The 11859-nt window shown below is 69.2% G+C and overlaps 4 protein-coding genes across 4 annotated transcripts; 2 read left to right on the top strand and 2 right to left on the bottom strand.

The window, feature by feature from the left end:
* Positions 1 to 345: 345 nt before the first annotated feature.
* Positions 346 to 1708, bottom strand: V1510DRAFT_1089 (uncharacterized protein). Its single transcript, XM_066930227.1, has one exon. It carries the CDS (start codon positions 1601 to 1603, stop codon positions 356 to 358), a length of 1248 nt encoding a protein of 415 aa, XP_066791680.1. The 5' UTR covers positions 1604 to 1708; the 3' UTR covers positions 346 to 355.
* Positions 1709 to 4500, top strand: V1510DRAFT_1136 (uncharacterized protein). Its single transcript, XM_066930238.1, has one exon. It carries the CDS (start codon positions 1814 to 1816, stop codon positions 4121 to 4123), a length of 2310 nt encoding a protein of 769 aa, XP_066791679.1. The 5' UTR covers positions 1709 to 1813; the 3' UTR covers positions 4124 to 4500.
* Positions 4166 to 6119, bottom strand: V1510DRAFT_408905 (HSF-type DNA-binding-domain-containing protein). Its single transcript, XM_066932493.1, has 7 exons — positions 5934 to 6119; positions 5803 to 5900; positions 5754 to 5770; positions 5648 to 5720; positions 5537 to 5616; positions 5444 to 5504; positions 4166 to 5411 (listed from the first exon to the last, which is right to left on the bottom strand). Exons 2-7 carry the CDS (start codon positions 5884 to 5886, stop codon positions 4344 to 4346), a joined length of 1383 nt encoding a protein of 460 aa, XP_066791678.1. The 5' UTR covers positions 5887 to 5900; positions 5934 to 6119; the 3' UTR covers positions 4166 to 4343.
* A 3274-nt stretch (positions 6120 to 9393) lies between these two features.
* Positions 9394 to 11779, top strand: V1510DRAFT_408902 (DNA repair protein). The gene has a single exon (XM_066932492.1). The coding sequence runs from the start codon at positions 9605 to 9607 to the stop codon at positions 11729 to 11731; it is 2127 nt and encodes a 708-aa protein (XP_066791677.1). The 5' UTR covers positions 9394 to 9604; the 3' UTR covers positions 11732 to 11779.
* Positions 11780 to 11859: the final 80 nt, after the last annotated feature.

Raw genomic sequence — 11859 nt, 5'->3', positions numbered from 1 at the left:
CACCAGCCGCACGGCGTGCGGCTCAGTCAGCCGCACAGCATGCGGCTTCTGCCCGAAGGGCAGCCACCCTCGACGGAGTCGCCGCCGGAGGCTTACACCAGCCGCACGGCGTGCGGCTCAGTCAGCCGCACAGCATGCGGCTTCTGCCCGAAGGGCAGCCACCCTCGACGGAGTCGCCGCCGGAGGCTTACGCCAGCCGCACGGCGTGCGGCTCAGTCAGCCGCACAGCATGCGGCTTCTGCCCGAAGGGCAGCCACCCTCGACGGAGTCGCGCCGGAGGCTTACGCCAGCCGCACGGCGTGCGGCTCGTTTCATCCCACAGAAGTGTATTGCTAGCGACACAGCCAGGCCCAGCCTACGTGCGGCAGTCGATCACAGTGTCCGAAGAGCTGTCGGAGGCGTCGGTAGCCCGCGCTCGCTCGTTCTCGCGGATGGCACGCTTGACGTCGGCGTTGGTGACGCCGGTCCGAACCGCGGCTTTCTCGAGGTCGTCGAAGAGCTCGGCCGGCGACCGGTTCTCGCGCACGGCGGCGTCCTGCTCCATGACGCGGGCCATGTCTTCGGCGGCAATCTGCTCGCGCAGCTGCAGAATGATTTTGTCCTCGTTGCGCTCAAACACGGCGGCCGTGTTCATGATGACCGGCAGCGAGAGCGGCAGACAGTAGCCGAGCAGCATGAGAATGACCAGGTTCGGCGACGCGTTGAACGGCGACAGCGACGAGCGCCAGGTGTAGGCCACGTTGTAGCCGACCATGGCGCCGACGACGAGCAGAACCAGCGGGATCTTGATCGGCATGGCCGGGCGGTCGTAGTACTTGCGGGTCACATAGATCTGGCCCAGGAGGAGGCCCCAGGCCACGGCGCCGAAGATCGCGCCGGCCTTCCAGCGGCCGTCGATCTCAAAGGCTGTCGTGTACGAGATCAGCACGCCCCAGTTGCGCAGCACGGTCAGCAGAAAGAGCATGAAGCCTGCAAAGTAGAACGCGATGGGCATGAAGAGGTGGACGTAGGACCGGCGGTCGCCCGGCTTGAACCGGTACGGGTCGCGCTCGTGGATCTTGCGCTCCTCAAAGGCGCCCCAGTGGCGGACCATCTCCCAGGCCGCGCCCAGGCAGGTCGGCAGGACGCTCGAGTAGACGGCGCCGTAGGCCGTCAGCGACACGCCCTGCAGGTACGCGCGGTCGATGTCGATCGAGAGGAAGCCGGCGATGGCGCACAGCGCCTGCGCAAAGATGATCCAGTACCACTGCCAGCGGCGGCCAACCAGGCGGAAGCCCTTGCGCTCGGCGACGTAGCCGCGGCCGAGCTTGCGCAGGTGCGCTAGCGTCGGCGCCAGCAGCAGCAGCGCTGACACGCCAAAGAAGATGCCCAGGCCACCGCGGGCGCGGATCGGGTAGTAGGGGTCGTCGCAGCTGGTGCCGTTGTAGACGGTGCCGTTGCCGGCGACCACCGGCTGGTACTGGCCGAACGAGAGGTAGCAGTTGGTCGCGTTCGAGAGCGTGCCATTGGCGTAGACCGCGTAGCCCCATTCGCCGAGCGCGGTCGCGTTGTAGGTGTCGTAGACCGCGGCCGGCGCGCTGTCGTGTGCTCGCAGCGAAGCCATGGTGTCTGCCGAGCCTGGGCGCGCGCGGGCGCCTTATAGGGCTCGTTGTCGGCTTGTGCGGCGCCCGTTGTGCGCGGCGCGCCCGAACGGGGAGCTGACCTTCCACATTGGGCTAGCGTGCCCAGCGCCCCCGCTGGACGCTGCATGGCGCATTAAGCAGTGTCACGTGAGCACACACGTGACCTGACAGCTGCAGGGGGCCGCAGCTTCATGCGCGGCGTTGCCGTGGCAACGGTCACGTGTGGCGTGACACTTTTGTCAAACGTAAACAAAACAATCACGAGTTCTCCCTCTGCACCAGACAGCATGCCGCCAGTGACCCGAAGCAGAAATAAGCCCGCGGACGAGCCCGAGGAGGAGCGCGAGCCCCAGCCCGGCAAGAAGAGCGTCCGATGGGCCGTGCCTGAGATCTGGGAGCCCGCCGAGCCCGGATGGGAGGAGCGGCAGCACTCGCGGCCGCTGCCGAACCGCCGGCGGGGCAAGCCCGACGAGGCTGCGCGCCCGAAGCGCGCGCGGGGCGGCAAGACGGAGGCCGCTGCGGCCGCCGACGACGAGCGGCCGGCGCGCAAGACGCGCAACCGCCGGATCAAAGACGAGTCGGATGCGCCGGCGGAGCCGGCCGACGGCTCCGACAGCGACGCGGTCGACCCGGAGCAGGCCGAGGAGGCCGAGATCGAGGCGCTCGTGGAGGAGCACTTTGACGACCCGCCGGCACGGTCGACGCGGTCGGCGGGCCACCACGGCTCGGACGACAGTGTGGACGAGCCGCACGAGACTCCGGTCAAGGAGCCGACGCGTCGCGGCCGGCGCAAGGCCAAGGCCGAGCCCAAGGCGGCGACAGCGACCGAGCCCAAGGCCGAGGCTACGGCTGAGTCTGCAGAGGCTGAGGCCGAGCCCGCCGGCGCGGACGCGCCGGCGCCGTCCGCAATTGAGCCCGTGGACGAGCCCAAGCCGCGGCGGACCCGCCAGACGAAGAAGGCCAAGGCGCCGGCCAAGGCGCCGGCCACGCCGCGCAAGCGGGCCACCCGCAAGAAGACTGGGACCGACGAGGCGGATGTGTCTGCGGACGCGGACACGTCTGCCGACGGCGGCGCGGTGGCGGCCGGTCGCGTGCAGCCGACCGAATCAGCCGACGCCGATACGATGGACACAACCGACGACGCCAATGACGCCAACGACACCACAGGCACTGCAGACAGCGTCGACAACACTGCCGACACCACCGCCGACAGCGCCGGCGCGGCCGAGGCCGGTGCCGAGTCGTCGGACGAAAACGGGGCCGTCTACGAGGACGCGTCGCCGGTCGTCAGCAGCCCAAAGGCTGGGCTGGACCTCGAGCCGAGCAGCAGTTCCGAGTACAGCGACGCCGTGTCAGTGGTGGCGGCCGCAGACGCTGCAGGCGCAGGCGCAACAGATGCAGTAGCTGCAGGCGCTGTCAGCGGACATGTGGAGACGCCTCTAGACAAGTCTGTGGCGGTCAGCCGGCCGGATACGCCGACCAGAGCAGACGGGGCGGCTGCCGCGCGGTCGCCCGCGACGCCCGCAACGCCCGCGACGCCAGCCGCGGCCCAGTTGCCGGTGGTGGCCCCGTCGCCGGCGGGGCGGTCGCCGCTGGCGGTTGCCGTGGCAACGGCGGCGGACCTCAGGGCCGCGGCGTTCGCCGCCGCGGCTGCCAGCACCGCCTCGCCGGCGGCCGGCACCGCCTCCACCGCCTCCACCGCCTCGCGGGCGGCCGGCACCGCCCCCACCGCCGCCGCCGCCTCCACCGCCTCACCCGCACCGCCCGCACCGCCCGCGCACGCAGCCACCGCGCCACACTCGCCCGGCCCGTTCGCCGACATCGAGGCCGAGGCCGAGTCGGAGCTCGTCCAGGCCGGGTACCTCCTCGCGTCGCCCTCGCCCGTCGTCGCCAACACGTCGTTCCCCGACAGCCTCGGCGCGCTCATGGACTCGAGCGAGATCTCAATGCTCCTCCAGGCCGAGCCCGAGGCCGTCCTGCCGTCGACGCCGCGGTCGGTCGCCGGCAGCGCGCCCCGGCGGCGCAGCAGCGTCCTCCCCGCCACACCGTCGCGGCCGCTCGCCGACGAGGTCGAGGCGTGGGGGCCCAAGGCGCCCACGCCCGACCGCGAGGACACGTCCGACATCAGCGACGCCCTTCCCGACGGCATCACCGAGTGGGAGCTCGAGCAGCGCCAGGACGAGTCGATCTGGGAGGCCGCGGCGCCTGCGATCGGGCTTACGCTTGAGCTCGACGCCGGCGCGCACGGCGGATCGCGGCCGCACACGCCGCTGATCAAGTTCGACAACAAGGAAAACAAGCTGAAGACAGGTTTGCACTCCCCACGGTCGCTCGCGACGCTTTGCGGACTCAAGGCTCATGTGCTTACGACAGTTAGCCCCCTGAGAGGCAAGACGGGCGCGGCCGCGGCGCCGCGCGCGGCCGGCGGGCCGTGCCTGGTGCCGATGAGCCCGTCCGCGGTGAACGTGGAGATGTCGCCGGCGCGGCGCGCGCAGCGGTAACGACGGGGCGGGGGCCGGCGCGGGCCCCGCGCGTGTACATTAGTCGCTAGCTGTATTTATTGGTTATAACAGTGGTTCGTAATGAGTAAATTGATCTATCCTATACACTTAATATACATTTTGACATAGACCGGACGACGGACAAAGACCTCGGGGTAATGATACACAAAGACCAGATAACTTTTGGAAGCCCGGGTCGCAGACGCGGGCCAGGACCAGCCTAGAGCTCCTTGATCTCGCGCAGGTGGGCCAGGTGCTTGTTGAGGATCTCGAGCAGGTTCTCCTTGGCGAACGGCTTGGCGAGGACGTCGATCATGCCGTGCGAGTAGTAGGCCATGACGTCGTTCGAGCTGACGTTGCCGGTCATGGCCACGATGGGCGTCATGGTGTCGAACTGGCGGATGAGCGACGTGGCCGAGACGCCGTCCAGGTTGGGCATGATGATGTCCATGAACACCAGGTCGTACTTGGACATGTTGAGCTTGTTGACGGCAGCCAGGCCGTCGACGGCGATGTCGGGCTCGCAGCCGAACTGCTGCAGGAACTTGACCGACACGCGCCGGCACGTCGCGTCGTCGTCGACGATCAGGATCTTGGGCGCGACCGCCCACGCCTGCAGGACCGGCACCGTCGGCGACTTGGACGCGCGCGAGTAGTCGAGCACGCCGTCGTGCGCCATGTCGACGTCCATGTCGCCGTCAGCACGGCCATTGTGCGAGATCAAGATACTGCTCGCAGTCGACTCGGACGGACCATGCTGCGACGGCCGGTCCTGCGGCCGCTCGTGCTGGCGCTTGGAGCCATCGAGCAGGATCTGCTGCTGCTGGTTGTAGAGTTGGGTCGATGTCGAGCTGCTCGCGGCTTGGACTTTCTTGAAGAGATCGTTCATGATGTCCATCTGAAAGTCCTCGGGGCGGCCACCAGGAATGCTCCCCCCCGTCTGGTTGAACTCGACAACGGAGGGGCCGACAAAACGCGACTGCGAGACGCCGTAGGTCTGGAGGTGGGCGAGCAGCGTGCGCAGCAGCTCGTCGCGCACCTCGTTCGACCGCTGGAGCGTCACCAGGTTGTTGACCGTGTGCTCGTAGTTGCTCAGCACCGAGTCCAGCGACTTGCTCAGCGACACGTTCGCCGCCTTGAGCGCGTCGATCTCGGCCTCGAGCTTGGTGATCTGCTCCGAGCTGATCTCGTCCGTGGGCGCCTTGCGCTGCGCGGGCGCCTTGCGCTTGATGTTGTCCAGCTGCGTCTTGTTGTGGAGCTGGAAGTCCGGGTGCTTGAATTCCCACGCCTGCCGTCAGCGCGCCCTCCGGGCCTGCTTACGCTCTCGCCGTACGGGCACGCGCCGCCCTCGTCCACGCTGCGCACCTTGTGGAAGTCGTATCTGCCGTCAGCGCGCCCGGCCGTGCGCCCTACTTGTTCAATTGCCGCACGAAGCTCGCAAAGTTGCTGTGCTTGAAGTGCCGCGGCAGTATGCTCTTCGTGAACTCGTTGGTCTGCGTCAGCCTGGCCCCGCCGCTGCCGTACCTCGATCACCACGAAGCTGTCGCCGTTGTCGCTCCACCGCACGATCTGCCGGTACGACGGGTCCTCGAGCATCCTAATTGTCAGCGCGCCCGCCGCCGCCACCTACTTGAACAGCTTCTTGACCTGCCGTTAGCCCGTCCCGTGCGCGCACTTACAAAGTCGTTGGACGACCCGCCCGTGGACGGCGTCACCGTAATTGAATTCGGCATCGAGGCCTGGGTGGGGTGCTGATCAGCCATCGCGCCGTCTGAATCTGCCGTCAGCGCCGCCCGCCCGCACCACCTACCGCAGGAGCAAACACAGATCTGGCCGGAAGAGAGGCCACGGAAAGTACAAAAAAGAACAGGAGAGAGAGACGGGGATGGGAAAAAAAAGAAAAGTGCGCGAAGGCAGGATGGGGACGACTACGGAGCCAAATCAAACGCACCGGCACACGCCTGCAGTTCATAATCTTAACCCGCGCGCCGGCGCCGGCACGGCGCCGCTGGCGTGCCCGCTGGCGCCCACAGCGCCCGCGCCGCCCGCGCGCTGCCTGGTGGGTCGGCAGCCGGGCCGGCCCGGCGCGCGGGAGTTCGCGCCGCGGGTTATCAGATCGAATGCAACCGGCTAGCGATTTTCTCCGGAAATTAGGGCGCAAGGGCTAACCACTGCGGCGCAACCTGCCCGGGGCACACCGCCTGCCTGCCGCCCGCGGCCTGGCGGGCCTTGGCCACGCCGGGCTAGCACTACTCGGCCGGCCGCGCGCCGCGGCTAGCACACGGCCGGGGCGGCGCCGGGCCCGGTTTGTCAGGCGCTGTTGGGGGCGCATCTAGAAGCGCTGCGCGGTGGGCCGCCGCCACTGCTGTTCGCGGCCAGTGACTCAGCGCTGGCTGGCGGGCGGCCGCGCTCTGGCCGCCGCCTGGCGGCCCGCCGCGGCCCCTGCGACGGCCAGACAGGCCCCGCGGCGGGCGGCGGGCCGCCCCACGGGGCAGCGGCGGCGGGCGGCGCGCGGCGGGCCGTCCCCCACGGCGCCGCGGCGGCCGCGGCGGCCACGGCCGCGCCTGCGCCTGCCGCCGCACCGCCGGCCCACCGTCATCGCCTCCAATTGGGACACTGTCTGGGATCACGTCGCACAGCCAACGAACGGCCGCGGCGCCACGCCCGTTTCGGCGAGACTAGGCCGCACAATAAACTTTGGTACGCAACACACTATAATGGCGCGGTACTTAATCAAAACCATCAAAAAATATCGCGATCATCTGATAACTTCGATCGCATCAGCGCTACGCAGGCCATCAAAAGCCGGGTCTAGACCGGTCCATAGTCACGCCACTGTCGCGGTGGGTCACAGTCACACCGCCGCACGCACCGCCACTGCGCCGCACCCGCCCGCTTCGGGCGCGCCGGCAGAGGCCGCACCGGCGGCAGCCGGCGGCAGCCGGCGACAGCCGGCGACAGCCGGTCGCAGTCTGGCGGCCGGCGACGGCCGCGCGGACGGCCGGCGGACGGGTGTGGCGCCGGCGCGGCCGGTAGCTGCGCTGCCCCGCAGCGCGTCTCAGGCATGCGCCACAGGGCCGCCACGGCCCGCCCGCGCCGCGCGTGGCGAGTGGCCACCGCCTGGCCACCGTGGCGACTGCGTGGCGGCCGCCGTGAGCACGAGACGGGCACGCGAGAGCCTGCGATGGCCCTGTAGCGGCTTGCCCGGCGTCCGGCCTGCGACGTCACTCGGGTGCGCGCTGGCATGTGTGCTACGCATCTGTGGAATCCACTAGAACTGCAGTAGCGCGCGCCGCCCACTTGCGTCTGGCGACGGTTGGCGTACGGGCCTCGGCGAGAGTGCGGCGCGCCTGCGCGACGGCCTGCCAGTCGACGCGGCCTGGCTGGCCGCGCGCGGAAGACTCAATCGCTGCCGGCCGCGGCCGGCCGCTAGCTTCCGGAAGTTCCGGACGGGCACGGCCAGCACAGCCAGCACAGCCAGCACAGCCAGCACAGCCAGCACAGCCAGCAAAGCCAGCAAAGCCAGCCAGCACCGGCGCCTGCGCCTCTGACGTCTGCCCACATCCGGCCCAGCTGCGAGCGGCGGTGCGGTTGTGACTGCCTCTGCGGACGCGCGCTGTGCAATCTGCCCGCGCCAGTGTACCAGGGGTTTCGGCGCGAGCCTGGCGAGGCCTGCCCCTTTCGTGGCTAGCGGAGTCGACCGTGCGACCACTAAACGTTGTCTAGGGTTTAGACGAGCCAACGGTAGCTGTCAGGCCAACGAGCAATTTTTTTCCGCGCGCAGCGCCGGCACGCTTTCCGGGGCGAGAGAGGCCGCACCGGCTGCGGCGCGGGCAACGCGTGCGGCGGCCGTGCCAGCCCTCTGCCGAGGCCCGCGATATCGCGGGATGATCTGGCGGCATCGCGTCCGCCAGGCACCAGCCAGGTGCGGCCAAGCGCCCCCGAGCAGTCTCCGGCGTAGCCCACCCCGCCAGAGCATTCGACAGCTGCCGCCGCTTGGCACCGCGGCCATTGTTCCGGCACGCGCTCTGGGACATCCGGCGGCAGCGACCGTTGCCGTCACGTGTCTGCTTGACTCAGGCCTGCACCGACGGCACGGATTCGGCCAAGCCCGCCGCCGTCTTGCGTTAGCCCGCGTCCGCGGGCCAACCGCTTGCGGCACGAACTCTGTGGCGCCAAGCCACTAGTGCGTGCAGGAACAATGCGCCCGCAGGGGGGTGCCGCGACACACCCGACATCGGCGCCGATCCGCGGATCGCCGGAGCGGGTGCGGCGCGGTGGCAAGACGCGCGTCGGCGCCAGCCGCAGCACCGGGCCAGCGGCGCCTCGCAGCCGCACCGCGCTTGGACACGTACGCGCACGCTATTTGCGGCTGTCAAGCCGGCCGACGTTGCCTGCGCCGGCCGCGCACTCTGTCGCGCTCCGCCAGCCGTGTGCAGCCCCCGATGCGCGGCCGGGCCACCGATGCCGTGAGTCACTCGGCAAGCGGCTATATGTGGCGGCCGTCTGCTGTCAATGCTTGATCAGTGCGGCCGTCTGCGCTGCGGCTAATGCCCAGCCGTGACCGGCTCACACTGTGACCGCTAGCCGCCACTGCGCTGTCACGCACTGCGCAGGTCATGCCGTAGGCCAGGAACGGCTGCGTCTGAGGGGCGGCTGCCGCCGGCGGCCCTGCAGCAGCCGCTGCGAGCCGACGCCGCCCGCTGCCCGACCCGGCCGCGCTGGCCGACGGGCCTGTGCCGGGCGGGTGGCGCAGCTTGCGGGGACGCCTCGATCTGATAATGCCGCCGCCGGTTACGCGCTGCGGCCATTCGCGCCGGCCCGGACGGTCTTGCCGCCGTTGTGAGGCACTAAGCCTGCCGCGCGAGCTTGGCTTTTAGGGTCGCTTGCTATCTGATCGTCGGGCCAGCGCCCGAGATATCTAGTGGACCGAAGATCTAGAGGTCTAGATCTCGAAGATCTAGAGGTCTTCCCTGTGGCTGTCCACTGCCGGCCACGGCGGCCAGCGGCTCGTACGCGGTCCCTACCTGGCCGGAACCGAGGCGCACGCGGCCTCGGCAGCGGCCTCGGCAGTCGTCGGCCAGCCGCGATGACGTCTGCGCTGCCGGGCCGCGTGCGCTAGGCCACCGCTGCACCGCCGCTGCACCGCCGCTGCACCGCACCGCCGCAGTGGCAGCCCGCGCCGTGGCGGTGCGCGTGCGGCGCGCGACACCACGTGACAGACGCGTTCTTCGGTCCGTCCGCGACCTCTCCCGACGTCCGATGGCCACCCCCGACAAACCAAGGACGCTTCCCGGCGTGCGTCGCCCGCCGACCGATGCGTTGGCGGTTCTCTCGTCGCCCTTCCGGCATCCCGGCGCCAAGCGATCGGCCGCGTGCGGCGCGTTGCGCCAGCGCAAGCGCGTCAACTACGCCGAGGCCGCCGTCGACGACGACAAGGACGACGCCTATCGGGACCCCGACCGCGCACCGCTCGCCGAGATGACCGGCAACCGGTTCCCGGTGTACGAGGTGCGCGACCCGACCACGATCTTCGCAAAGAAGTTCACCGTGCCGCTCAAGGACCGTTCGGACGAGATGGCCCGGCGGCCGCCGCCGTCGCTGGGCATGCTTCGGCCGGCCACGTTTGTGCCGCGGCCGCTGCACGACCCGGCCGGCGAGTTCGCGATAGTGCTGTTCGACCCTACCGTGGACGACGTCGAGCCGCCGGCGCCGGCGCCGCCACCGCGGACCGGGCCCAAGACGCTGGCCGAGCTGCTATCGCTGACGCCGGCGACGCAGCGGCCGCCCAGCAAGGTCGCCGTCGTGATCGACCCGCGGCTGGCCAAGATCTTGCGGCCGCACCAGGTCGAGGGCGTCAAGTTTTTGTACCGGTGCACGACCGGGCTGATTGATCCGGCCGCGCATGGATGCATCATGGCCGACGAGATGGGTCTCGGCAAGACGCTGCAGTGCATCGCGCTCATGTGGACGCTGCTGCGGCAGTCGCCCTCGGCCAGCAAGGGCACGATCGAGAAGTGCGTGATTGCGTGTCCGTCGTCGCTGGTGCGCAACTGGGCCAACGAGCTGGTCAAGTGGCTCGGCCGCGACGCGCTCACACCGTTCGCCATCGACGGCAAAGCGTCCAAGGCCGAGCTCCACCGGCAGCTGCGCCAGTGGGCGATCGCGTCCGGCCGGTCGGTCGTGCGGCCGGTGCTGATTGTGTCGTACGAGACGCTGCGCATGAACGTGGCCGAGCTGCGCGAGACCGACATCGGCCTGCTGCTGTGCGACGAGGGCCACCGGCTCAAGAACGATGAGTCCCAGACGTTCACGGCACTGAACTCGCTGCGCGTGTCGCGCCGCGTGATTCTCTCGGGCACGCCGATCCAGAACGACCTGTCCGAGTACTTTGCGCTGCTCAACTTCGCCAATCCTGGCCTGCTCGGCACCCGCGCCGACTTCCACAAGAACTTCGAGGTGCCGATCCTGCGCGGCCGCGATGCGGACGGGTCCGAGACCGACCGCGCGACAGGTGACCAGCGGCTGAGCGAGCTCGGCCAGCTCGTGAACCGGTTCATCATCCGGCGGACGAACGACATTCTGTCCAAGTACCTCCCGGTCAAGTACGAGCACGTCGTGTTCTGTCCGCTGGCGCCGTTCCAGCGCTCGCTGTACGAGCACTTCATCTCGTCGCCCGAGATCAAGCGGCTGCTGCGCGGCGTGGAGTCGCAGCCACTCAAGGCGATCGGCATGCTCAAGAAGCTGTGCAACCACCCGGACCTGCTCGACCTGCCGGACGACATCGACGGCTCGGAGCAGTTCCTGCCGGCGGACTTTGTGCCCAAGGCCGCGCGCAGCAACCGCGACCGCGAGGTCCGCGTGGACTACGCCGGCAAGATGATCGTGCTCGACCGCATGCTGGCGTCGATCCGCCAGTGCACGACCGACAAGATCGTGCTGATCAGCAACTACACGCAGACGCTCGACCTGTTTGAGCGGCTGTGCCGGTCGCGGCGGTACGGCTGCCTGCGTCTGGACGGCAGCATGAACGTCAACAAGCGCCAGAAGCTGGTCGACCAGTTCAACAACCCCGAAGGCGAAGAGTTTGTGTTTCTCCTGTCGAGCAAGGCCGGCGGCTGTGGTCTGAACCTGATCGGCGCCAACCGGCTGATCCTGTTCGATCCCGACTGGAACCCAGCCGCCGACCAGCAGGCTCTGGCGCGCGTCTGGCGCGACGGCCAGAAGAAGGACTGCTTCGTGTACCGGTTCATTGCGACGGGCACGATCGAGGAGAAGATCTTCCAGCGGCAGTCGCACAAGCAGTCGCTGTCGTCGTGCGTGGTCGACGAGGCCCAGGACGTCGAGCGGCACTTCTCGCTCGACAACCTGCGCCAGCTGTTCGAGTTCAAGCCCGAGACCGCGTCCGACACGCACGACACGTTCAAGTGCAAGCGGTGCAAGCCGGACGGCCACCAGTTCGTGAAGGCGCCGGCGATGCTCTACGGCGACACGAGCACGTGGAACCACTTCTGCCGGGACACGCTGCCGACGATCCAGGACCTGCTGCTGCGCCAGGAGGCCGAGACTGGCCGGGTCAGCGCTGTGTTCCAGTACATTTCGCACTGAGTGTAGCTTAGCAATGTATTTTTTGCGGGAGCAGCCGCACGAGCCGCACGAGCCGCACGGCGTGCGGCGCGCGCGGGCACCGGGCGCGGCGCGTCGCACGAGCCGCGCGGCCGCGTTACACGAGCGCC

This window comes from Dipodascopsis tothii (genome assembly GCF_038497935.1).
Source record: "Dipodascopsis tothii strain CBS 759.85 unplaced genomic scaffold V1510scaffold_1, whole genome shotgun sequence".
In the NCBI taxonomy this organism is placed as follows: Eukaryota; Fungi; Ascomycota; class Lipomycetes; order Lipomycetales; family Lipomycetaceae; genus Neoaidaea; species Neoaidaea tothii.
This window is presented reverse-complemented; position numbering and strand designations above follow the sequence as displayed.